The sequence below is a fragment of the Cariama cristata genome, unplaced genomic scaffold (assembly GCF_000690535.1).
Source record: "Cariama cristata isolate BGI_N322 unplaced genomic scaffold, ASM69053v1 scaffold4439, whole genome shotgun sequence".
Classification (NCBI taxonomy): domain Eukaryota; kingdom Metazoa; phylum Chordata; class Aves; order Cariamiformes; family Cariamidae; genus Cariama; species Cariama cristata.
Window position 1 is genome coordinate 8869 of NW_009633874.1, and position 25118 is coordinate 33986.

A 25118-nucleotide genomic window follows, 5' to 3' on the forward strand; every position below is an offset into this window, starting at 1 on the left:
ATGAGAATGCACGTGTTCGTCAAGCCAAGCCTGCTTTACTCTGGCAGTGTGTTATTGTAGTGCAGTAGCTGATGGTAATACCTCATACCTCCGCTCGATGCGTCACACTTGTTTTAATATCTCTGTCATCTTCTTTTTGTGTTTTTATAGCCATGTTACTGAAGATCACCTTGTCTTCTGGAAGTAGAAACACAGTGAACAGATGAATGTAATCAACCAGGCGTTCCTCCAGTAGACCTTTCTCCTCATGGAGCACCACGGCAGGGAGGAGATGGACTCAAAAGAGGAAAGTCCTCAGGTGTGGGCTGACTCTGCTGAGCAGGAACAGAATACTGCTCAGGTGATTAGTGCCTTCCAGAGCTCTCGGTTTTTGCTCGGACTGAATTGGGCTCGGTGTGGTGGCTTAGCGAGCAGATGTTCTCATTCAGCTGGTTCTCATAGTCTGGAAACTCAGCTTTCATTTGAGGAGAAATACAAACATGACTGTAGTGATTTTTGGGTTAAAGCTTCAGAAAGTGAGCTGTGCAAACCGCAGCAGTAAATACAGAGACATCTGAAACGAGATAAACGAAACCAGCCGGTGGCTGTAGAAGTTTCAGTGTCCAAACATACATATAACCGTGTGGGAAAGTGAAAGGGTGTTCAGACTAATGAATATTAACAAAATCTGTGGTCTGCGGCAGCCCATATTGATGGCATCGGTCGAATCAGTTGGGACCGTGGGTGGAGCTTGGGGAAAGTAATATGAATAACTTTTTCCAGTTAGGCATCTGGGTAGTGGGGAAAGGAGAAATGTTCATTGTTAGTGACTGTCAGATTCTGGTGTATGCAGCTAGTCCCTCTGTCTCTGAGACAAGGCAGCTGAGAATTTCTAGAAGACTGTAAATTGATTTATTCTTTTGAGTATGTTATGAAGAGGGTGCTACATGTCATTTGACCAGCAAGCTGAGAAATCCTGGCTCTTCTGGTAATTTCCAGCTTTGAAATTTGCAAAGAAAGGCACTTTTCAATGGCCTGTGTTCCATTATCTGTACAATGGGATAACCGTATTGTTGTTTGCACGTGGCAGTTATGAGGCCTAATTAGTATTTGCAGAGTGCTCTCCAGACGTGGAACACTGCCTGCATCCTTACTGTGGTGTTTGCGTGAGGGTCTGTTGTACAGAATCAGCACTTGGCATCCCCCGGGGGAGTACCAAGTGTCTTCTGAAGCATAAGTTAAAAGGTGAAACAAAGTAAATAAAATATGTAACTCTGGCATCGTTTTATGTGAAAACATTTTATGTGAATATGAGTACAGATACTAAAACTAGGTTTCCTGCTAACTGTCCTGTGTTTTCCCATATGCTGAAAATGTTTTTCAGCATGTAAAGGGGGTCAAACGCGTTCCTGTCACCACTGGAATTAAGTATTCTAGCTTGTTTCAGGTAGGCCACTGATCGTCATTTATGATCATAATGTTCTGTCAAAATCAACTTGTTTGAATTTAAACTGCCGCCCTAGACATTACTTGGTCCGGTACTCCTTGGAATCATTGCTTAATGCTTTCAGTTATCTGTTTCTCTGTTTTAAATAGTTGCATTTTCTACTGATACTGTGTGTACGTACTACAGAGAAGCAATCTAACATATGCTGTTGCTGCCTCGTGATCGGTGCAATACTATTGCTTGAAGCGGTATCAAAGTTAATAGGTTCTGTTAGCCGTTCATCAGACAGAAAAAATTACCTCAGACTACAGAACTAGCTGAATGAAGTAATTATCATAAATCCAGAAAGGAATATGAAAGTCAAGGGAAACAATATACCAATAAATTCCATAGATACAACGGTTCCAATCTGAACTTTCTCTTACGAATTTTCAAAGCGTCATGCAAGAGCGAAGTATGGGTATGTACCCTTTGTACCAGTTAGGTCTTGAGTTAAAATGCAGAGGAAAATGGGAAACCAATGGTAGTTTGTGTCCAGATTTCTACATTGCTAGCGTAATTCAATGAGATTTTAAATATGTATTCTACAGTGAATTTTTTTATTGTTTTCAAAACAATTGGCTAGGTAGCTGGGACACAAGGTACTCTCTGCTTTCCAAGGCACCGTGCAACCTCGGTGTCTTGTGTGGTTTCCTATAGGCATATGTTTCAGATTCAATACAGGATCTGTTTTTCTTTTCTTCCAGGTGCACTTTGTCCCTGAGGGGGGGACGGTGGCACAGATTGTGTACAGCGATGAGCAGGACCGTCCCTCGCAGCAGGTGGTCTACACGGCGGATGGCACCTCCTACACCTCTGTGGACACCTCGGAGCACACGCTCGTTTACATCCATCCCGTGGAGGCTACGCAGGCATGTGTGGTTCTGAGCCCACCCCATTTTGGCACCTAGAAAACAAAACAATCTTGTTTGAGATGAAAGCCAGTTACCAGCCAAGCGATATGACTGGAAAATAGCAGGCAGTTGCTCTTAAGGCTTTTATCTGCCCCGTTGCTGAATAGGGACTTCGTGCTGTTCATTTGCCTGATGTGCAAATGTGGTAATCGAAGAATGTCGAGGCTATGAATTATGAAATGCTGGTTATTTCACTGAAAGCGGACGAGATTATAATTATAATCAAAGGTGTTTTCCAAAACACGGATAATCTCTCCAGAAATCCTGCCTCTGTTGTGCTCAATAAAAAGCTGAGGGCGATCTCTGTGTCTTCTGGAAGAGTCTTTGTTTTGCACAGTACAGTTCTCATAATTGATAGTTACAATGTCTTTTTGCAGAGGATCTCAGTGTATTCAATCTGATTTTGTAGTCTCTCTTCAGAGAAGTTGTAGATTTTATAGACCCAGGTTCTTCTTTGTAATTATATCAAATAGCCTTTATTCTCTGACAGTATGTGTTCGTATGGGGTTAATATAGTGTGCATCTGTACCTCTGTGTGGACAGATAAAAAAAGATGAACAGGCACGCTTTGTCGAGAATGTTTTATAATGTCTTTGCTGACAGGACAGATTAGCAATGCTAGAAAGTGCACGTACTTGACACCGGCAGCAACGCTGGCACAGCCTCGTGCGGCGTGGTCTCTCTCTTGTGCAGTTCTTAGCTGTTACATAAAAATGATTCCTACGTGGTGGGATGTTCTGAGAGGGTAAGATACTTTGAGAGGATAACTCCCAGGAAGTTACTGACCAAGTAACTCCAAAACTCTGAATGCTACCAGTTTGTCAAAAGAGATCTAGTATTAAGGCACTATCATGCAACCGAGATAAAATTAGCAAAGCGTTAATGGAATTTACACTATGCCATGCTTTATTTTGTTGGACCCAGACTGCTACAAGCTCAGATATTTCAAGTTTTGGCAAAGTAAGCAAGGCCGACCTCAGTCAATGCTTAGTTTTCGTCCGAGTCTCGCGTTTCCTAGGGGGAAGCCCTCCCATCAGGGCTGTTCTTGCAGGCTACTGTAAGAATATTGGAGCTGGCATGTCTTCTATGAAATTCAAAACCCGATATTCTGGCCATATCAAATTCACATGCAGGATATGCCTGATAGTTCCTCAAAAGAAAGCATGCAGAAGTCTTGTGAATTTGCAGAAAGATAAAGTTAATATTTAGCTTCTATCCTGCCCTCAACTATTACGTAGTTTTCGTACAGCTATTGAATTTCATCCTGTAGGCTTTATCAAATCAGGAACTGACAAAGTGATTTCTGTATTAAAACAAAAAATAAATCCCCTGAAGCACTTTAGGTACGTAGATGAAAAGTGCCGCATAAATATGATATTATCTTTCTGTGGAGCACTACCTACTTTTAGTTTAATTTCTAGGCACGTAGGTCCACTTGGGTAAGTTGAACTAATCAGCTGTGATAATAAGCACGTTAGAAGTTAGCAAAGGATCGAATGTGGATCGTTTCTTGGTGGCAGGGTAATTTTTGTGTGAGTTGGGAGTAAACAACCCCAAGGCTGGTTTGATAAGCCTTTTTCACTTTGTCTAGACTCTGTTTACAGATCCGTCCCAAGTGGCTTACGTCCAACAGGATGCCACCACCCAGCAGGTAAGAAAGAGACATTATTTTCTTTGGGCCTGAAACTGTCAGGAAACTGTTACTGAAGGTATAGGGACGTAGAGCATAATAAGCTATCTCTGAATTTGTCAAATGGCAGTCTTCAGTCATGTACTGTCATTCCAGGGATCAAAAAAGCCGCTATTATCTTGGCTAGCTTGTGCATGAATGACAAGAAAAGTGAAGAGAGTTTGCTTTTATTCTTTTTAGTTCATGTTTAACAAAAATACTACTTTGCTGCCCCAGACCTAATGAAAAAAATCTTTCAACGGTGTCCCTTTACGTAAGTCAGCAAGCTGCTGTGGCTGACTTTATTTTAGTTTGTCATTCTGGAAAGACTGGGTTTGCAGTTGTCCTCGCAGAGATTCTGATCCAAATGCCTTTAAGTCCATAAAAGGCTCTCAAGGGATAGAAATTTTGGGCCAAATTCTAGGTTTACTAGGAACTTCATGGGAAAATAATTGTAAAACCTGAAGAAGTTCAGTTACTGGCTTCAGTTACCTTACCAGGGCATCCCAGGTCTGATGTGCTCGCCAGTGTGAAGTGGGCTAGGAACAGAATAAAGTAGGAGCCTGTGTTTATAAAGTGTTGATGATTTTTCTTTTTTTTCCATCCATCATGGATGGGAAGGTTTTGTTGTCGACTTTTACTAGTACCTTTGGGGACTGCATTGTGGTAATCGGGTATAGGTGCTTTCAGATCTAGATCTGTAGTTCAAATTCTCTGCTTGTTGTAGAGACTGAAAGTCATTACTGCTTGATGAGTTTTTAATGGCATGTGTGAATGGATGTGTTGGATCTGAATCATTACCAATGCCGTCATTAAAATGCCTGTTTATTGACAGTCTTGGGGCAGAGCGAAGGGTTGAATGTGCACTGAAAATAAATTTTCTTCTTGCTAAAAGAAGACCTTCTAAACTGTTGAGGCACAGGCAGGAAATGATAGGACTGACAAAGGAAAGGTGTTACCTGTTTTCTTCCAGCTCTCTTGGAGGTATTTGGAGTGTCATTCTGGAATTTTTTGCCACATCAGTTTCCTTGCATTAAGAAGCCAAAAAAATCCTTTTTAATTGTCTTAAAGCTCATTTAACAAGTATCTAATTAAAAGTAGAGATATACGTGCAGCGCAAATGAGACTTTGATGGCAGAGGTGGTGTGCTGTTACTATCCCATGTTGAGTATCAAGGGCGTGAGCACCTGTCTGTGTGTCCTCAGGCCGTTCTCCCTTCCAACACTGTCTGACCGCAGGCGGTCCCAGCAGAGATGTTCATTTGCTTGGGAATGCCTCGTTGTGGCACCTTTGCAGGTGTTTTTACATCAGCATTTCAGGTGGGACATCCCTGAACTGACAACAAATGTTAAAATAATAATTAAAGCTGCTCTTGTCTTTCAAAAGAAACTTTATCTTAAAAAGAGATTGAAAGGTTTTTAAAAATAACGCCTGTATTCCTTGCAGTGTCTGACATGGAAGTGAAAGTAAGGATATGTTTGAAGTGTGATTAGTAGTAGGAAATGCTAATATGAGGTACAAATAGACACAAGCTTGTGTGAATCTCTCATTGCTGGCAGACCTGGAGGTGTGCCATTGAATAATGATCCCTTTTCTGTTGGCACTTTGGCATCAGAAATGTCAATACCAGACAGCTTGGTTCAGCTGTCGTCTTGGTGGTTTCCTCCTCAGTCACACGGTTCCCTGAAGTATTTTTGCTGTAGATTTTAAACAGTTTCTAAATTAGTCTTAATACCTCTTTAAATGAATCGGCTAGATTTGAACTTTAAGACTGACTGCCCAATGTTACAGGTTTTCTTGTCTGCACCTTCCCTGTTGGCACAATTTGCTGTTCTCAATTTTATCTGATATTTATTAAGCGCTCTGTAGAGAGGCAGGGACTTTAATTTTAGCATAAAAGCTGCTTAACAGTCAGAGGCACAAACTAGAAGCCACATGATGTCAACTGTAGAGAGGGATGAAAAATCACGTGTGATAACGGTGCAAAGACCTGTCTAGATAGCAGGAAACAAAAGATAGGAAAGGTGATGATTCCTAGGATCTTAATTCTGCTTTGTTTTGTCGCTGTATGGATGGGGGCAGTATGGTAATAGGCATTAATTTTCTTGTTACCACACAAAAAAATGAGTATGAAAACAACCAAAAATGTGTAGTGTGACCAAATAACGTGAAGAAAAAATAATTGTTGGCATCCTCTCCTCTAAATGCTTGCTCTTCCAATGAGGTCAATACACCATCTTTTTTTTTTATATAGTGGCTCTTGGTTTGCTTGAGAAAGATAGACAAAAAGAAGAGATGCTTCCTTTTCCTTCTTTATGTTTTCCCTTAAAAAAAAAAAGAAGTAAATTTGGACATAGAAGACAAAAAGGCCCCAAATCACTGAGCTAAAGAGCTCCTCACGTTTGTTTTTAGTGGACTTCGAACCTAGGCTGGATAGAACCTTAATTTAAAGCCAAAAGCAGGAGACGGGAAAATCAAAAGTTGCAGAATCTAGCTGAGTTTTGCAGCCTTTCCCCTTGTCCCCGGATCTGCAGGTTTTGTCCAAGTCCATCATCCCCACTAAAAAAAAAAGTCATTAAAATGCGGCAGTTCTTACAGTTTTTGACCTAGCGGACTTCCAGGGAGCTTTGCATGCAGGGCACTGCCCGTACGTGACTGATGGAAATGACGCAGTGCTAAAATGAGTGCCTATAATTTTAGGTAACTGTGCTCTTGCCTGCTGCTGCTCAGAGCATGAATCCCACCAACCTGTCCGTGCTCGGCAACGTTGCCGAATCCCCCCAGCAAATGGCTCTGGAGCAGGGTCCACAAGCAGATAGAGTAAGTTGCCAGGCACCCTTTTCTTTTAAATGTACGAGTACACTGATTTCATTGCTCCATTGTCTCAGGTGATGAAACGTGTCTGAGTGATACGGGAGGAGATGCGAAAGCTGTAGCGCAGATTTGTGCTGTCTTTCATCGTCTCACCTTGGAATGTGCGGGGTTTTTTTAGCAGAGATCATGTATTTAATATACAGCGAAACCTGTTCTACAGATTGTTCTGTATTGAGCAACCACCTTCAAATATCTTCTCAACTTTGAAAAGCAAAGTTAACAGAAGGTGTAATGCTGGCTGTCACATAGGACCGACATCCACTGGGTCTCTCTGCCAGTTTAAGACAGCTTTACCGTGTGTAGTATTTCTTGTTCTCTACCTGAGAAACCCGTGTGGGTGATGGAATATTCTATGCAGTGCACTTCAATTATTTTTTTGCCCCCCCCCCCCAATTGTAAGGGAAGAAAGGGGTAAACTTTAAAATCAGTGAAAGAATACAATGCCCTCAACTGTCCTCCATATTCCATGGTTTCTATCTAGTCCCCATGTGATCTCATCCCTGGTTGGTCTCTACATGTGTGCTCTAGGGATTGTTTTTGTTTGATTGTACGATAGGAGAGAAAAGATCATGTGCCAAAGTGCAGGATTCTGTCACTGGTACAAATGAAGTTAAAATACAGCTTTAGGCTCTAGATAATTTCTGCAGAGCCTGGACTTTGTTTCAAACTTTCCGTGAGGGTCCAGAACTTCTCTGATTTCAGTTTCTTCTCCTGAGAAGTCAGTCCTTGACAGGGTAGAGCGAGGTAGTGACACAGAGCTGTCCTGAGCGAGGCTGTCAACAGCAGCGATGCGGAACATCCCTCGGCAATCGTTTATCATGTCGCTTCACTTTCCCTTGTCCTTCTTTCCATTACCAAAGGAAGCGGAGAGGGTAGACTAGCAAAACCTTCATTGCTCGTCTTTGTAAGAGTGTTTTTCTTCATGAATCAATTTTGATTGTTTGTGAATTCTCTCCTCAGGCATCGTTACCGGTGCATAACCAAGTGTTACCTCCTATGGAGGCGGTGGATGGTTCTGACCCTTTAGGACCTCTGCAGAATCAAATGGGAAGGATGGAAACAAAAGAGGAAGAAGATGAGGATGAAGACGAGGAAGAAGATGGGGAAGACACTGACATGGATGAATGGGATCCAGATCCACCTCGACCCTTTGATCCCAATGATTTGTGTAAGCATATGAAGTAGCATGTAGTGTATTAGCTGCCCTCCCCTTTTTTTCCCCTCCACCAGCCCTTGAGTAAACGGAGCCAAAACCATTCAGACTTTAGCAGTAATAAGTAAATCCCTTTATCCCCAGAAATGTAGACTGAGAGTAAGCTGCCTTCCTGAAGAGACAAGGTTCTGTCTCAGGAGGAGTCTCTGAGCTGCTTTGTTCTTCGTTTTGCAGGAGGCTGCCCTCTCTAATGTTTTAAAATGTGGGCAGACGATTGGAATAAATGTTCCCACAGCTGAGCCAAAGATGTTTAGAGGGAGATAAGGCTGTCTCTTCTGAGCTGGTGCGTGAGTGTCTGCCTGACAGTCATGTCCTCTCTGACTTTGTGTTGTAGGGTGTGAAGAGTGTAATAACGCACATCCCTCTGTGTGTCCGAAACATGGACCTTTGCATCCGATCCCAAACCGGCCTGTGCTGACCAGGGCAAGAGCCAGCCTCCCCTTGGTGCTCTATATAGACAGGTTTTTGGGAGGTGTGTTCTCCAAAAGGCGTATCCCAAAACGCACGCAGTTTGGACCTGTGGAAGGACCCCTGGTTAGACAAACGGAACTCAAAGACTGCTATATTCATTTGAAGGTAAGGGGGTGTGTAAGCGAGAGAAGAAGAGGGATCGATTTGTGCTTGAGCGTTGATTTTCATGAGTTTGTTGCTCTGCCTTCATCAGTTCTTTGGTTACTTCCATCTCTAAATGTAGATCAGTCACTTCACTGGAGATGTTCTTTGGTTACTTCCATCTCTAAATGTAACTTGGAAGTACACAGAGTGCTTGGGCTTGAAATCTACTCTGTTATTCAGGGAGACACGATAATTGTAGTGAGCAGAGTGCTTGGGCTTGAAATCTACTCTCTTATTCAGGGAGACACGATAATTGTAGTGAATGTTCTGGCATTATGGTGTTATGATGTATAGGACACATAACGTGGGATGCTGTGTGTCACTCTCACGTGGGCTGAAGCAGCATCTGGACATAAAAATAGGAACCCCATGTGAGGAAGTTTTGCAGCCATTATTTTATGTCATGCTGTAACTTAAGTTAAAAATTTTTTTCTTCTCCTTTCCCTCTTTTCCTCCACGAGATGTAGGGGAGGGGAGAGATTTTTCTCCCCTTCCTCACGCTAAGTCTTTGGCGTGAACTCTAATGGATTTGACTGACTTTTATCTGTTTATTTACTGGTTTCGTTATAGGAATTGGTCCTTTATATAATGGAGATTAGGTCCGCAGTCTTAGGAGCGCTGTTCTCTGATGGTCAGTGTCTGACAAGGAAATTGGGACCACAGGCAGATTCAATATCCCAACAGAAGTTCAGCTAAAGAAGTGCTGCTTCCAGTTTGAGGCAACATCATGAGTCAAGAAATGAAAGGAGAAGTGGGTCTGCCAGTTAGAAACATCTGACAAGTGATAGCCTACTAAAGCTACAGCTTCCTGTGCCTCATTTGTAGCCACATGCGAAGTACTGTGCCTGACCCTTTGAATGAATGCTTCTTGCCCTTGAAAGCCATGGAAGGGTCCATCGTGTCTCCCTAGTTAAATCGCCACCTGTTTTAAGTGGTTTTCTAAGTGCTGCCTGTTTCTGGATCCCTGTTAGCAAAGAGAAAATTAGCTATGCTTTCATTGTTTTCCTAACGTAAAAGTTGCATGGGCACAGTAGTTTTGTGTTTGGTTTTGTGGGGTGGGTTTTTTTTTGAGAAACTCAAATTCTTTTGAACCTGCTGCCAGGCAGTTACAGTCACATGTAATTGGATTTTGCTACAGGTTTCCCTTGATAAGGGTGACAGAAAAGACAGAGATTTGCAAGAGGACCTGTGGTTTGAACTTTCTAGCGAGGCTCTTTGTAACTGGATGATGTTTGTGCGTCCGGCTCAAAACCATTTGGAGCAGAACCTGGTAGCGTATCAGTACGGCCACCATATTTATTACACAACTATTAAAAATGTGGAACCCAAGCAGGAACTCAAGGTATGGCATTGTGCACGTTTCACGACTCATTTTTCTACTGATGAAATAAAATCTTAGAGTTGCTATCTAATAAGTGCATCTCCCAAGTTCCAAAAGTGATTGCTGTAAATAGTTTTAGGGCTTTTTTTTTTTCCTCTGATAAAGCACATGATGGCCTGAATCGAATGTCACTGAAGTCAGTAAGTAGTTGGCCACTGACTTACGGATTTTAAATGAGCCTTGGCTCAGGTATAAAATGAGGGAGTTTAAAGTACGAGTATGTAAATGATTTGTCTGTCACTGTCATGCTTTACACTGCATATATTTTGCTGATGCAATCTAATTTTTATTGCAGCAGTCTTATTCTTTTTAGTTCTGGATGCCCTTTCCAGTTAGTCCTGTGTGCCCTTGACTTGTTTTCTGGTGCCTTAAGTGAATATGGTCTCTCACTTTACCTGGCTTTCCTGGAACTTTTGAAACTTTGCATGTGGAAAATGATAAAGGATATTGTGACTTCCCTGTGAGTTACTTTTTGTTCCCTCTAAAAATGTATTGATTACTTTGAGCTCAAAGGAGCGTGGCTTGCTGAGATGACCTTCGTTTTCAACATCTTTTGGGGAACTGGGGGTAACCAAAAAACTTTGATATCAGGAAATTGTTTGTTCTTCTTCAAATCTTTTCTTGCACGTAGATTTCAACAAGGTAACAAAAAAACCCACCAAACACTGTTTTAAAGACACTTAGCTAAACTAGGACAAAAGCCTGCCTATATACTTGTTGCTGATTTTTTAAGAGTAGGATTCTCTTTGGTTTCTGTGAAATCAGTCCTTGATTTGTTTAAGCTGAGTCACTAGAAACCTTGTTAATCCATTTTAAGTGTATCCAAACATCATTTTCTCAACAGTGTTTTAAATCAATTTGAAATCAGACTTCCATTAAATCTGTCCAGACCTGCCTTGGAAGCACCATTTTTCTTGCTTTATGTGTTAGTAGTGTCTTTTGGGGTAAAATTGGTTTGATAATTGAAAGTGAATTTACCTAGGCTCTGTAATGTGTTTTCCTCCTCAAGTGGGTGTAGGGCATCATATAAATTTTGTCCAAAGATTGAACTAGGAGGATCAGTCAGTTAAAGTTGAACTTCTGTATTGCATGACAGGTGAGTAGTCTAGGATCTCTAGGCTTTCTTCTTTGTCCAGCTAGTGAGATTCCTGCAAAGTGACATGCACCTGCGAGTCTTTGAAGGAGTTAGAAATGCCACTCACCACTGCTATGAAAACGCCTGTGGCCCAACATAAGTTTAAACTTGCCCAGACTTTTTTATGCTGAAAATCTGTTCGTGCCTTCTTTAAGAAATCTCTTCTAAAATTGAACCTTTTTAATCAAACGGTAAGATAAAATGAGAAACGATGCAAGAATTCTCAGCTAAATGTAAGCATCTGATTTTAGGCTCTAATAAACTTTGTCTTTCTGCCTCCTGTGGTTCTCCCTGCTGGAGGCTTCCTAAATCCCTTGTACGAGGAAAGCGGGTCCATCGTGCTGCAGCCTGGCAGATCTTTGTTTTGGGAAGCAGGACCATATTGTCTCAATCCTTCAGAAGTTCAGAAACATTTTAAATGAGTCTCTGGACGGTGCTGCCTATGATCTATGCAGAGAGAGCAGGAAAGAAATTGGAAATCCCTGAGATAAAAACATTTCCATTCCTCTTGGTACAACAAATAACAGTACTCTGCTGACGTCCATCCTTTACAATCGCGCAGTCGGGTCTAAAGAGATTAATCTTATTTCCTTTAGAGCTACTGGTAGCCATGTGTGAGATGAACATTCATATTAGGAGCCTATACCTTAAAATTAAATGGATATGCTTTCTGAGCAGACCTCTCTTATTCCTCGGTGGGGGCATATTGATCTCAACAGGTTTTATTATTGAGGATGAAAGGAGCAAAAAGAGTTAGTGGTTGAGGCAAGTGAAGTAAATGTATTGCTTAAAAACCATTTTCAAATGAATTCCCTGTAGTTCTGGTTCCATCTAAGTGTTCTGTTATAAAAAACAGGTGTGGTACGCTGCCTCTTACGCAGAGTTTGTGAACCAGAAGATCCATGACATATCTGAGGAGGAAAGGAAGGGTAACTTGGGCTCTTCTGCTCTCAGTTTTTGCAGTGTGATAGTGGCTGGGTGTTGTACTTCTTAGTTTCAAGTATATGGCCTGTACAGTGCTGTGGACTTTCTGCTAGGTTAAGAGAAGTTAAACTAGATCTAGATTGTATTATTGGGACTTATTTCTACTACCTCTTCTCCTGCTAATATTACAATAATTTAACCTTTTGCCTCAGTTTCTGGGAAGCGTTAGGTTGCTGCTAGGAAGAGGTACGTTTCTGTACTTGATGTCTAATGTTGAGTCTGTGTCATAAACTGATGTGCTACTGCTTTAGAGTGAGAAATTTCTCTTGACCTCCTGTATTAGGCCAGAGGCACAATCCTGTAGGTTTTCTTCCATACGAGGGTAAATTTCAAAATCACCCTGAACTTTAAGCAGTGCTTGTAGTCCGTGTGAATTGTCCCCAGAGACCTTTTTGTCTTTCTGCGATGAGCTGTACTCATGCCACGGTGCGGAGAGGATAAGAGCAAGGCTAAATGGAGCAGCGCTGGGTATTTCTGCAGTCTGTCTAACCTTCAGGGGAGAAATACGGCCCACAGAGGACAGAAAGGCTTAGGGGAAAAAAGAAATTGGGCATTTAATTGATGGTGACTGAAATGCTGTTATTGACATTTCCAATTGAACATAGTTCTGAGAGAGCAAGAGAAGAACTGGCCGTGTTATGAGTGCAATCGTCGTTTCATGAGCTCAGAGCAACTCCAGCAGCACCTCAACTCCCATGATGAGAAACTGGACTTCTTCAGCAGGTACTGAAAGCATTAGCTTTGTCTGTGTGTCACTATGGTGCTTCCCCAAATCTGCAGAAAGGAGGGTCTTTGCCCCACAGATCTTACTGACCAACTTGGGTACCCATGAGAGAACGGCTCAGCACCAGAAGGTAAGAATGTGGCACCAGGAAGCTGATTGGTGTAAGAGACTTTGCGAAGGAAGTAGCTTGAGGGAAATAAATACCCTCTTGAAACAGGTGAGAATTTTTTTGGTTTGCTTTTGGTTTTTCACCACTGACTTAAACTGCAGTATTTCAGTTCCACAATATTGAAATACTGATGCTTCTCAGATGTATGCGGATACAGAGCTTGGAGAACAAGACTTCTAGTGCTTTGGCTCCTTGTTGGGCTGGCAAGATAGTTTATCCTGACCTATTAAAAGTTGAACCTGCAAACATCCATCAGAGAGCAGAAGACATTGGTGCCTTCTTTTTCCTGATACTTAGCAAGTGGCTGTGGTTTTTTTGTGTGGTTTTTTGACACAGAAAATTGTTCCTTCCAGTTTCCTGCCTGACATCAATGGCTAAGTGCCTTTTTGGGGAGGGATGTTATGCTTCAGGTTTTAAATTGGTTTCCTTGTGCTCATGTTCCATCTAGGTGAAACTGCTTGCCAGCACGCCATACTCTGGGGTGTTGGAAGTAGGAGACTTGCCATGGCAGAGGACTTGCTGGAAGCCAGTAGTCCTCTCAGTCCCACGATTAATGAAATAAATTTTAATGTGTTATGGACTTTGATTTCTCATAGAGCACAAAATAAATAGATACCAGCCAGTACCCTATTTCTTTGCTGTCAGAATTTCTTCAGGTTTTATTATTTACTGCAGGCCATTGCTACTGAGTTGAGTGGGTGAATAGTGATGCTGAGAAAGAACGCGTAAAACCAGTGGAGATTCCAAATCCATCTTTTCTGTCTCTTAACCTGGAGCACTCTGTATTCTGCAGAGCCAGAGGCCGAGGTCGTGGGCGAGGAAAGAGGAGGTTTGGACCAGGCAGACGCCCGGGGCGCCCTCCCAAATTCATGCGTATGGAAGTAACCAGTGAAAATGGGGAAAAGTGTGAAGAAGGGACGCAGGTATAGTTTTGGGGATGGAGAGGAGGGGGGAAAATAAATATCATGTGGGATGTAAACTCTTGACTAAAAGAATTTGGGGCATTGGTGCAAATTGAGGGTGTGCTTTGGGCTTAGACCCAAGTAATTCTTGGTTTTCTAGCTGTGATTCTCTGCCAGGGGAGCACACTACTTTCCTTCTATAAAAACTGTAAAAACGCTTGCATTTCTACAGCAACTTTCGTCCCAAATCACTTAGCACTGAGATAGGTTATTGCGGCAGTTTAGCAGCATCACAAAAGTAATTTAGACAGTAAAACTGTAATGGGAATTTAGGTTCGTATTTGTCCTTTGTGGAACGTGAGGTCAGAGCTTGCTCTTATAACTGTTGCTGGTAGAATTAAATCAGTTTGAGCTATGATTCCTTATGATGTTTTAATATTAACAAAAGGGCTTCTTGTAGGCGTACTTATTGCAAAATGATCTTTTGCTTGTGGCTGTTGGTTATATTCTGTAGGGACCTAATACGATGCATCTAAGTAAAATGCTAAATTCTCGCCGATGCTGACCATGCTTAGGTTACCACCAAGTCCTTTTATGAAAGGTGTCAGGAGGGATCAGTGGCTCTGTTTTATGACTTAGTTGAAAGCTGATATCTGGAGCGGTAATTTTCCTCTGGCATCTCACTGGGTCACGGTTCAGTGCTGACTCAGAGGGAGGAATGTTGCCTACGAATGCCTGCCGCTCATTTTCTGAGCGTGCAGGATTGCCCTAAAGCTTGCATTAAATGCAGAGAGTTGCGAGATCACCCTCTTCAGAAGCTGATATGACACAAACCAGCTCCGTTTAGACAAGTAAGCATAACATTGATCCCAAACTCTTTAACTCCAGAAAGAGAGGGGTTACTGGGCACAGTCCCGTGCCAGTGTGTCTGAACGGCCTCTGGACTGGAAGTGGCTTGCGGCCTGCCAGCCTGGAGCGTGGCCCAGAGCTAGCTTGTGTGTGTCTATACACTCGAGCGGGTCCATGGTTACGTCCCAAGCCTTTGGAGGTCTGTCGGCCTCGCTAATGACTGGGCACGAGTTCATCTGCCTGAGAACTTGAGACTCAGAATGCTGTGAGCACAATTTAGCGTCAGCAAGTGTGGAAACTTGCCACCTAGACCGGGACTGGACATTGGGCTCGTGTACTGCTCTGAGAGTCTCTATCTGGTAAGCGTTCACGGTTTATAACCGCTCCACTCCTTCTGGCACCTTCCTGTTTTTCTTCTCCCACACTTCCTTTTGCGCTCTGACAGTACCAGCCTTGAGCTGATATACTTTTGGTGCTCTGTTTCCTAGCTTGTGCTTTTAAGTTTCCTTAGCTGCATTAAGTAATGTCAAGTTAAGGATCTATGGCTTGTTTTTTTTTCTCGTAATACGAGAGGATTCCATCCCAGAGGAGTTATTGGAACTTACACGGAAAGAATGTAGATTTTTTGGAATGTGCTTCCTGCTCCCAGCACCCTCCCTTTTCTTTTATGCTAATGCAAAAAAAAGGAGGAAAACAGCTTTGTGTGATAAATGTAAGTGATGTATGCAGCTGGGTGCATGAGAGCGTGCAGAGCTTGGAAACTGGATAGCGGAACGCACAGTGCACGGTATAATCATCTCGTTTGTCACTCTCCAGTTCAGTGCTCTAGGTAGTTTTGTTAGAAAGGAGAAGACACTGCCTAACAATACATGATGATGTTTCAGAGCGACAACAATTTCAACGAGACGGAAATTCTCTGCTTTCCCTGGTCTGTGCTAGTCACTTTGGTCGTAAAAATTCTCACGGGTCAGCCTACGTCATCTTTGGTTAAAGCAGTAATAGTCATGAGTGCAGAAGAAGTTGCTTGGCTGTTAACAGCTGGGTCATTTTGATTGTCTGTGTGCGATCAGACAATATGACGGCCAAGCGAGTCGCCTGTCTGCAGCGCTTCTTCCCTGGCGCTCTGTATGTTGTTGCTGTAGGTGGAGGTGATCTGCTGAGAGCATCAACGGAACACAGTAGGAAAGGGTTAGCGTAGACACATTTTGTTTATAGCTTGTGATTAAACATGTAGAAATCTTGTTGTCTGCTGAGTATTATCAAAGCATTTTTCAGTGGGTGGGGGGAGTAATCACTGGTTGTATGATTTGCGATTTCAGGACTTGCTGCATTTTTCCAGCAAGGGGCAGTTTGATGAGGCCGGACAAGCCGCACTGAATGGGTTGGAGCAGCAGGAACAGACTCCAGTGCCATCAGAGACGCAGTCGGCACTGGAGCAGCAGTCAGAAAACCACCCGCTACAAATCCAGCCGCAGCATGATGAGAGCACGGTGCCTACGCAGAGCACCATGACAGCGGATGACATGAGGCGAGCAAAGCGTATCAGGGTAAGCCAAGAGGACGGCGGATCATGTCTTCTCTCACCTTCTCCGTTTGCTGTAACCCAGAGAATGCCGGACCTGCCTGCCAGGACCAGCTGGTCTCTTTCTCTCGCTGTCATATCCGTTTCCAAATCCTGAGTAAAGCATCTCATTCCTAGCAATTCTCTTTCCACTGAGAGGAAGACAAATCTCATGTAAAGAACTAGTATCTCATGAGATGCTAGTGAGATCTGGTCACCAATTGGAGCTGATTCAATTCCAGCACAGTAATTCTTTCATAGGAACACAGTCCATCCAGGCTGGCAAGCAAGAATGCTTCAAACAGCTGGCTGAATCATGGTGCTGTGGCACAGACTAATGACTTGTTCACGGCACCATCTGTGTCTCTGGGAACTCTTTTCTTGCAAATACTTGCCAAAGAGGAACCATGACCTCAGTTTAGATCCACTTAGATGATCATGATGATGATACTTAGTGATAAAATCCTTTCCTGGGTAGAAAAACCTTCCTTTGTGAGATTAAAACCTGTGCTAAGAGCTTTGTGTACCAACAGCAACGACTTTGAGCCTGAGCTTTGTGTCAGCTGGGTGAGCTGTTTTTTCTCTACGATGTGTGGGAGGGAAATGATTCAAGCAAGTAATCTTTCAAGCCGTGTAACTGTGAGATGGGTTTATTTCGCCCAAAATCTTTTTCTTTTTCTTTTTCTTCCATGTGTAATAATTTGATTGCAGAAAGGAACAGCTGCAGTTGGGGTAAGACTTGATTTTTAGGGGATGAGAAAGGATTAGAAAAGAGTTGAGTGACTGCTCTGTGTAGGAAGGTGCTGAGTGAAATTTTTCTCTCGGTTTATAGCAATATATATGCAAGATGAGCGGTGGGGTTACCCCATAAATGCAGTGGCATATCTTGAAGGAAGAATTTGGCTCAGGCACATTAAGACTGCAGAATTTTTAACCATATAAAATGCTCGCACTCTCTGAATGGCAAGTTCCTACCAGTAATTTGATTTTCATATGTTACAAGCTTGGAAGACTTTTGCTGAAAGTATTGAAATGTGGATAACAGAGTACAAAAACAGATGCTGAGTTTTTGACAGCAAAGGGCATGGGTATTTACTGCTTACGGTATACCACAACTTCCTCCATAGAAAGTTGAGGCCTGGGTGTGATGGGAAGAGAAAGTGTTGCCTGTTTCCCTGAACTTTTGTACCCAAGATGTTGACTTAAGTAAATGTGGAAAGTCATCACAAATGGATGACGACGAAGAGGAGTGCAGTGGTGGTTTAGTCCTCGGTGACATGTGCGTATCTCCAAATCTCCCTGACTTCCCATACATCCGGCAGCTCGTGTTCAGCAGAGTCTTGGAGATGTTTCAAGATGGGGGCACTGGCAGAATGGCAGATGGGTGGTTGCATAGCACCTTTCCATATTGCGTCAGACTGTGAGCAATGAGAACTTGAGATACGAGTAAACTAGCAAACATTTATTTTTTTAAGCACTGAAAAATCACAGCAAGCTCTAGCACCCTATGACCACTCATTCAATTCAACTATTCACAGCAACTTCTTACAATAACATGCACTTAGTATTACAAACAAGCAAATGTTTGGTTTTAAGATGTGTAGTACATCATTCACTTCCAAAGAATAGGCAGAAAGTCTTGACTCCTGATGATGATCTGGAGACCTGTGTAGCTCTAGTTCTTCCTTATTACTCATGTAGGATTTAATTTTCAAAACCAGTAATTCTTTGTGGATTGCTTCACCTTTTCTAAGGTTGAAGGCAGTGATGCTCTGAGAGTGCTTTTGTCCTAGCTGGAAGCATTGATCTCCCAGGCTGCTCCAGGGTTCAAATCCTGATAGGATCAGTTCATTTTTCAGCTTCTGTTTTAGAGCCTGTGGAGTTTCCTTGGAGATTGGACCTTAAATATGGCAGTCACATCCTTGGTATTGAAAAGAGATACACCCACCCTTTAGGATACTCTTCTAACAAATTAGAGGAATGTTGTGGTCCACAGCTAAAATGAATATTTGTTTTGAACTTGGTTCTGGGCAGTGTCCAGAGTGTCTATGGGCTGATCCCAGAAACATCTGCGTTTCCAAATTGCTTTTTTTTTTTTAATGTACAGACCTGATTCTAAAATGTCCTTTGTGTAGGTGACCGCTTTACTCAGAGGAAGGAACTGGCAGGAATAGGGATATGATTTGGAAAGCAGAGTCGTTTCCTTTACACTGAAAAAAAAATGCAATGGGTTGTGTAACAAAGAGTACAAACAGTAAGATGAGGTTAAAAAAAAAAAGTCCCTACTCGTTAACTTTTTCACTGTTCTAATCCTTGCCCTGTTGTCATCCCGCCCTAATTATTCCCTTCTGCTAAAAGCATTTCATTTTCACTGTGGCTCTGCAGTGTGCATTACATCATTATTAATCAACTCTGAGAAAACATGAAAGGTCACCAAACACCTTGAAGATTATCTGTGGTTTTTATCTTTGCCCTTTAACTCCCCTTGGGCAGCTCTTAACTACAGGGTAAACCTTGAAGATCTGCTTAGTGTTTCCTGAGGCAAAAACCTCAAAGGAGTTTTGCCTAAGTAAAGAGTAAACTCTAGCTGGAAGAGCTGGCCCTCGTAGTGACCTGCAGAAGCGTGACTACTGCAGAAGTCAAGGCTTCTGTTTTAAAGTCCATTGCGTAACATAAGTATTTTTCTCTCCCTCAATGCTGCCTGCTCAGCTGGAGCTGCAGGTAGGTTTGGTTTGGTTTTTTGTTTCGTTGGGTTTTTGCTGTATCTAATCGAGTGGTACGTAACAACATCGCCTTCCATGTTGTTTTGTCCAACTTCTGTTTAGTGCTTCCTGATTGACCCTGCATCGTAAATTGTCACGCTTGTTCTTCTTGAAGCAACCGATGTTCAGAACTAAGTGTCACCTGAATAACAATTTGCATTCTTCTGGTTCTTTTAATGACGATTAATTGCTAATTTAAGGTGAATATTATAGGAGTAAACTGCTTGGAGGAAATACTATAATATCCATTTTAAAGTTCTGGAGGATTTATTTGCGCAATTGTTTGCACTGGATCAATGTTACCAGTCAAGGAGACAACACTTAGTTCTCTTTTTCTGTTTTTATAGCGGATAGCTTATCTAACCAAAGAGCAGTAAAACCTTTCACCCTTCTGTAGCCTTTGAGATAGCAACGGGACTGCGTTGATTTACGTGGTATAGAAGTCTGGCCTGCTATCTTACCGGTCAAATCACTGGTAAGATACCAGTGATCAAATAGCAAAGTACAGTAATAGTGGAGTTAAGAACTTGAAGTGCGTCTCTTCAACTATTTGGTTTATTAGCATATCCCTGTAGTTAAGGGGAAAATGATGTACTAGTGACTCCAAGCGACATGTTAATTTTACACAGCACAAGTCTATCTTTCCAGCTCACGGTGTGACTTACAGCAGATCCCTGTATTTCCCATTGTCTCCACTTGTAAAATGGAGAATGGAGATGACGATAATCTGTGGGAGGGCTCATTTGGGGCTCCTGTATTAAACTCTTAGCTTTTTTAATAGCAGAACAGTTGCGCTCATGTTCCTTTTTCTGGAATGAAAGTATAGGTTTCCCTCTACAGTTCAGATGATGAAAAGGATCATTCAGGTTCACTAATTTAATCTGTAGCACAGCATCGCACAGTATTCCCAAGCTGTTCCTTCATTCCAGCAGAAGAGCTCCTAACTTTACTTTCTCACTGTCAGCTCTTGGCACACAGTTCAGGGACACAGCAAGTCTCAGCCCAGACATTCCCACAAGAAAAGGAGAGAGGAAACCAGGGAAATCTGTTTGCTGAAGCCTTGAACATATCTGGTGGAGAAGTATGTAATATTTAACGTGTGTAAGCATAGACACTAGCAATGTTCCAGCGCTATTTCTCTGGCTGTCATGATGTAGATGTTGTGTGTAACACCTGAAAAGACGTGACATCGATAAATGACAATGTATAGATCTTATTTTGGAGGACACTAAATATTCCTTAGACTTCTTGGAGAGAAATGGCAGTGTTGCACTGTACTTTCAGTACAGTATGGGTGATAGTGTGCTGTGGGATTTCACACGTGCAGGGGTATGACTTATTTCCAGCTTTGCAACTATCCAACCTGAAAATTCTCATCCAATATTGAAATGCAGGCGCAGGGCACGCTTGTCTGTTTCTACAGGCAATATGTCCAGCAGCATCTGTTGCTCCAGCAGACAGCGCTGCTATCAGCACTGGGATGGCTCTATAACATTTATCTGAAGGGGAGAAAGGGAAGAGGTAACAATCATGAAGCGTTACAGAAAAGGTAGACTGAAGGAAAGCAGACACCAAGGCAAAGCAGGGGCCGAGAAGAGAAATTGCGCACAGTAGGAGCGGAGAAAAACAGAGAAGAGCAGCCCAGTGCGTGACCTTTTAAAATTAATATTCACGCAAAATGTGTTATGCTCAATTCACAATATTCTTAAAGTTGTTTGCCGTACCAAGAAAAGCAATTTCAAGATTGACTCTGTATAATCAATTGCCCTTTCAGGAGACAACAGAATCTATCAGAGTTCCTCTTGATTTAGCACCGGCGTGTTTGTCTTTCATCTTTTGTCTTCATTTTCAGGCTCTTGTACGTGATATATGCTAAATGGCAAAGACAGGCAAATGCTCACAAGTTCTTACCTGTTGCTTGTAAACCTGCCACTCTGCCCCTGCTGAAATGTTTTGAAACTCTCTTCTTTTTGGTAATAACAAAAAGGTTTAGGCCAGCATCTCTTGAATGTATGTTCCACCAGAAATTTCCAGGCAATGCTGAACCACTGCTGCACATCTCTGTGGTGATCTTTGGTGCAGAAGCTGATTTTGTAAAGGGCTGTGGAATTTCATAAGCCCTCTGAGTGAAGGACACAGGGCACTAGCTCGCTGTTCCTTTGTATGGTGGCTGGACTTGTGACCCGATCCCCAACGATCAGCTGGAATTGCAGCTTTTCTCAGGCCCGGGTCTGTACTTCAGAGAGGACTTAGTTTTATTTTACAGAAAAAGGCCATGCTGAAGACAAAAGTTAGCTAAATCAGCAGAAATCAGGGACTGGAGAGGAAACTTCTGCATTGTGTTCTCCTAAATCGGTGTGTAACTGCAGGTATATCGCTTGGCTTCAGCCTGACAAGGTCTCCCCTTCTGCAAAATGGAGACAGTATCGATAATGCGAAAGCATTTTTTGAAGTTTAGGATCACTGATCAGCTGGTGTATTTTATCTTGAAAATATATGGATGTGGAACCTATACATAATAATAAAAGCTAACGGTCTCTTCAATGTTTCTTTCAGAATGCAGCTCTTCAGCACCTGTTCATACGGAAATCCTTTCGTCCGTTCAAATGCCTCCAGTGTGGGAAGGCCTTCCGTGAAAAGGACAAACTGGATCAGCACTTGCGGTTTCATGGACGGGAAGGGAACTGCCCTTTGACTTGTGACATCTGCAACAAGGGCTTCATCAACAGCGGTGCTCTTGAGAGCCACATGAAGTTCCACATGGACCAGAAAACATACTCCTGCATTTTCTGTCCAGAGTCCTTTGACCGCTTGGATCTGCTGAAAGATCACGTGGCCATCCATGTCAGCGATGGCTATTTCACCTGCCCTACCTGCAAAAAACGCTTTCCAGATTTTATCCAGGTGAGATGCCATACTGATTTGGAGCACTGCCCTCCGGGTCTCTTGCAAGCACTCTAGGTCTGAATTTTTCAGTACCATTCTTCTGTAATGCTGCATGTCAGTTCATTTTCACAAGATAAAGGGGTCCACGTCAGTCAGAAATGAAAAAGGAAGAGCGATCAAGCTTTGCTAGTTGTCTTATGCCATTGAAGTGCTCTTTCTGCTAAATCATCGGATGTGGTACTTAAACCTGGCATTAGAAGGCACTGTACTGTGGAAAGGGCGGTCCCTTATTCCTCAAAAATACCTAAAGCAGAGGTCCTGGCTACTTTTGGTCAGTACAGATCCATGGCACAAAAAGGAATTGGTTTTTTGCTGTATGCAGCTTGTACTGGAATACACCTTGTCCTTTATCGTTAAAACTCTGAACCAAAAAAAAAATTGTGGTTTTTAAGTCTTTAATCCCTTAACTGTTTTTTGTCAGGATAATTCATTTGAACACCTTGCAGAAATGCCAGAACAGATCAGGATGCTCTGCTTCCTGACTTCCCCCCTGGGCTTCAGCTAGGTACTTGATTCTTCTCTGCACACTGCTTAGGAGAGGTTGTACTGGAGTAGTGAGTAATGTAACTACTTTGTGCGGTGTGCTAGAGCCCTTGGAGAAGCTTGTTAATAGAATTTAAGGATGCTATTTCGATGTTCAGTAAGAAAAAACCTGAGATGTGTCATGCACATATTCATTATTCTTCTTAGGGACAAAGAGGTTGCTATGTCTCGCCGAGCTGCCTGACTTAAATTGAAATGTAGAAATCCACTTTAAGTCAAGTAATAGGAACTGATAGACTATCCGGTAGGCTAAATGGGAAAGGATGGGGAAAAGTGATTTACTAATACAATTCTATCCTGGCAGAAAACCTTTATCTTATGTAAAGGTTGAACATGGAAAAATGTTGATGATTCGGAAATCCTGCAACCTGATTCCCCATAAACTTTCCCGTGAAACTGATCAAGTCAGAAGGTCCCACAGCCTCTTTCCAGCTATTCAGCTCTATTTTGGAATTTAAAGATGACTTTTTCATTTTGTGCTATGTAAATGATTAAGTCTAGTCTCCGTAGTTTGCTGCCTACTTAAATACTTCTATGTGGAGCAGATAATGATACCAAGTTGTTCCATGTATGATCAGTATTAGAAGATGGTAAAGATTTAATGAGAGATCCATTTCTTGAGTAGTGCTTGGATTTCAAATGTCAAACCTCATTAGTTAATTTACTGGGGAGGGGGCGGGGGGGGAACCTCACCAGATGCTTGAAGAGGTCAAGGATAGTCCCAGAATGCGCAGAAGTAATTGCCATTTAGGAACGTCATGTGAATGCTTTTCTAAGTTGGGGTTTTTTTGCCAACTGTAATTGCAAGCTCATTCTCTCTGATTGAAAGGAATTAGTCCCTGCGTTTAGATTTCTTATAAAAGAAGTGAAGATAATGAACCTCAGATGAATGTGTTAACTCAAGGATGATTCAGTAAAACTGAACTTTTGCTGCCTGTTAAGTGCCTGACTGTGCAATAGCTGATGCCTTCAAGAGTTAGTCTTGAGGAAATCAAACTGTCCATCCAGATGCATAATAAAGATGTTATGGCTTTATAGAAACTATTGCCAAGATATCAACTGTTCTGATAAAACACTTTTTAAATCAAAGCAGACTAGAAAACTCTTAAAACCTTTTTTCTTTCTTTCCTTTTCCTTTTTGCTAAGAGTTCCCTAGACTGTTTTACCACACACTCCTATCTTTTGAATAAATTCCATTTTTGTATGATCTGCAATTCTAGGTCAAGAAACACGTGCGCAGTTTCCATTCAGAAAAGATTTACCAGTGTACGGAATGTGACAAGGCTTTCTGCCGCCCCGACAAGCTGCGACTCCATATGTTGCGACACTCAGACCGCAAAGACTTCCTGTGCTCGACGTGTGGCAAGCAGTTCAAGGTAAGATGACTCTTGACTGGATCATTCCTGATACGGGTGGAGAAACATCATTCTTTACCCTCCTTCAAGTAAATAAGCCCGTGTTCTCCAAGGTGAAATAACTAGCATGTGTAAACACGCTAGACTTGCCTGCAAGTTGCCTGCACTGCTTTGTGTCGTGTCTGAGCTACGACATTCGTTTCTGATGGAGAAGGGGCAAGATCCACGCCAGCACGCTCTGCTGTAACAGTGTCTCATCTATCAGGTCTTATTTTTAATAATTTGACAGCAAAGGAAGTTTCCGTCCGCTCATTAAGAACTGTGTCGTTATACAGCTCAATTGCCAGATGTTTGGGTTGCATTGCTTATATCGGTTTAGTTCAGAAAGCTTCTTGCTGATATCAGTGGATTAATAATGTTCCTGGCCGAGGTGCCTGTGTCCGTGGTGTCCATCTTGTCAGCACGCGACATCCAGATGCCTTTCCAGATCCCACCAGAACAGATGGAGCAGACTGTGAGCCAGGTAAACTGTGGTTGGTGGCAGCAGCCTGCTCCTTGTCACTTATTTTCTTACGGGATACTGAGGGACTGGCTACTTTTGAGTGAAGGAGCACATTCTAGGCAGTGTTTTTCCAGAGAGGCTGGATTGCACCTGGGCGGTAGGTTTAGTACCGTTGTAGGATGTGAAGTCCTCCTCAGTCAGGAGCGTTATTTGATGCAAGTTTCTAGCTGTAGAGAGTTGAGCAGTAATATTTGAGATAAATTCAAAGAAAAGCCAGAGTGGAGGGGTTCATTCTCATGAAGGCTGCTAAACTAGTATTAGTTTGGCTGCTGCTTTTGTGACTGAGCAACCTCAGCCTGGTTTGAAGGATAAATCTAAGCCCAAAGGGATCCTGCTCAGCTGTCCACCACTGAGCATGCAACTGTATCTCACGCCAGCACTGGAGAGGAGCACCCGAAGAGAGATCTCTGAACAACTTACATGGTGGCTCTTCCTTATAACAGGTAGTGAGGCAGTAAGTGGTGCTGATATTTTTCTCCCCGATTGCTCTTTCCC

The 25118-nt window shown here is 42.5% G+C and overlaps 1 protein-coding gene across 1 annotated transcript in view; it reads left to right on the plus strand.

The window, feature by feature from the left end:
- Positions 1–247: 247 nt before the first annotated feature.
- Positions 248–25118, plus strand: part of PRDM10 (PR domain containing 10) — a 33665-nt gene continuing 8794 nt past the window's right edge. Inside the window, exons 1-12 of the mRNA XM_009706916.1 lie at positions 248–340; positions 2173–2337; positions 3971–4030; positions 7883–8090; positions 8470–8711; positions 9889–10092; positions 12123–12195; positions 12856–12973; positions 13937–14066; positions 16214–16441; positions 21774–22121; positions 23927–24082. Of these exons, the coding sequence (XP_009705218.1) occupies positions 248–340; positions 2173–2337; positions 3971–4030; positions 7883–8090; positions 8470–8711; positions 9889–10092; positions 12123–12195; positions 12856–12973; positions 13937–14066; positions 16214–16441; positions 21774–22121; positions 23927–24082 (2025 nt within the window). The remainder of the gene's footprint in view (positions 341–2172; positions 2338–3970; positions 4031–7882; positions 8091–8469; positions 8712–9888; positions 10093–12122; positions 12196–12855; positions 12974–13936; positions 14067–16213; positions 16442–21773; positions 22122–23926; positions 24083–25118) is intronic.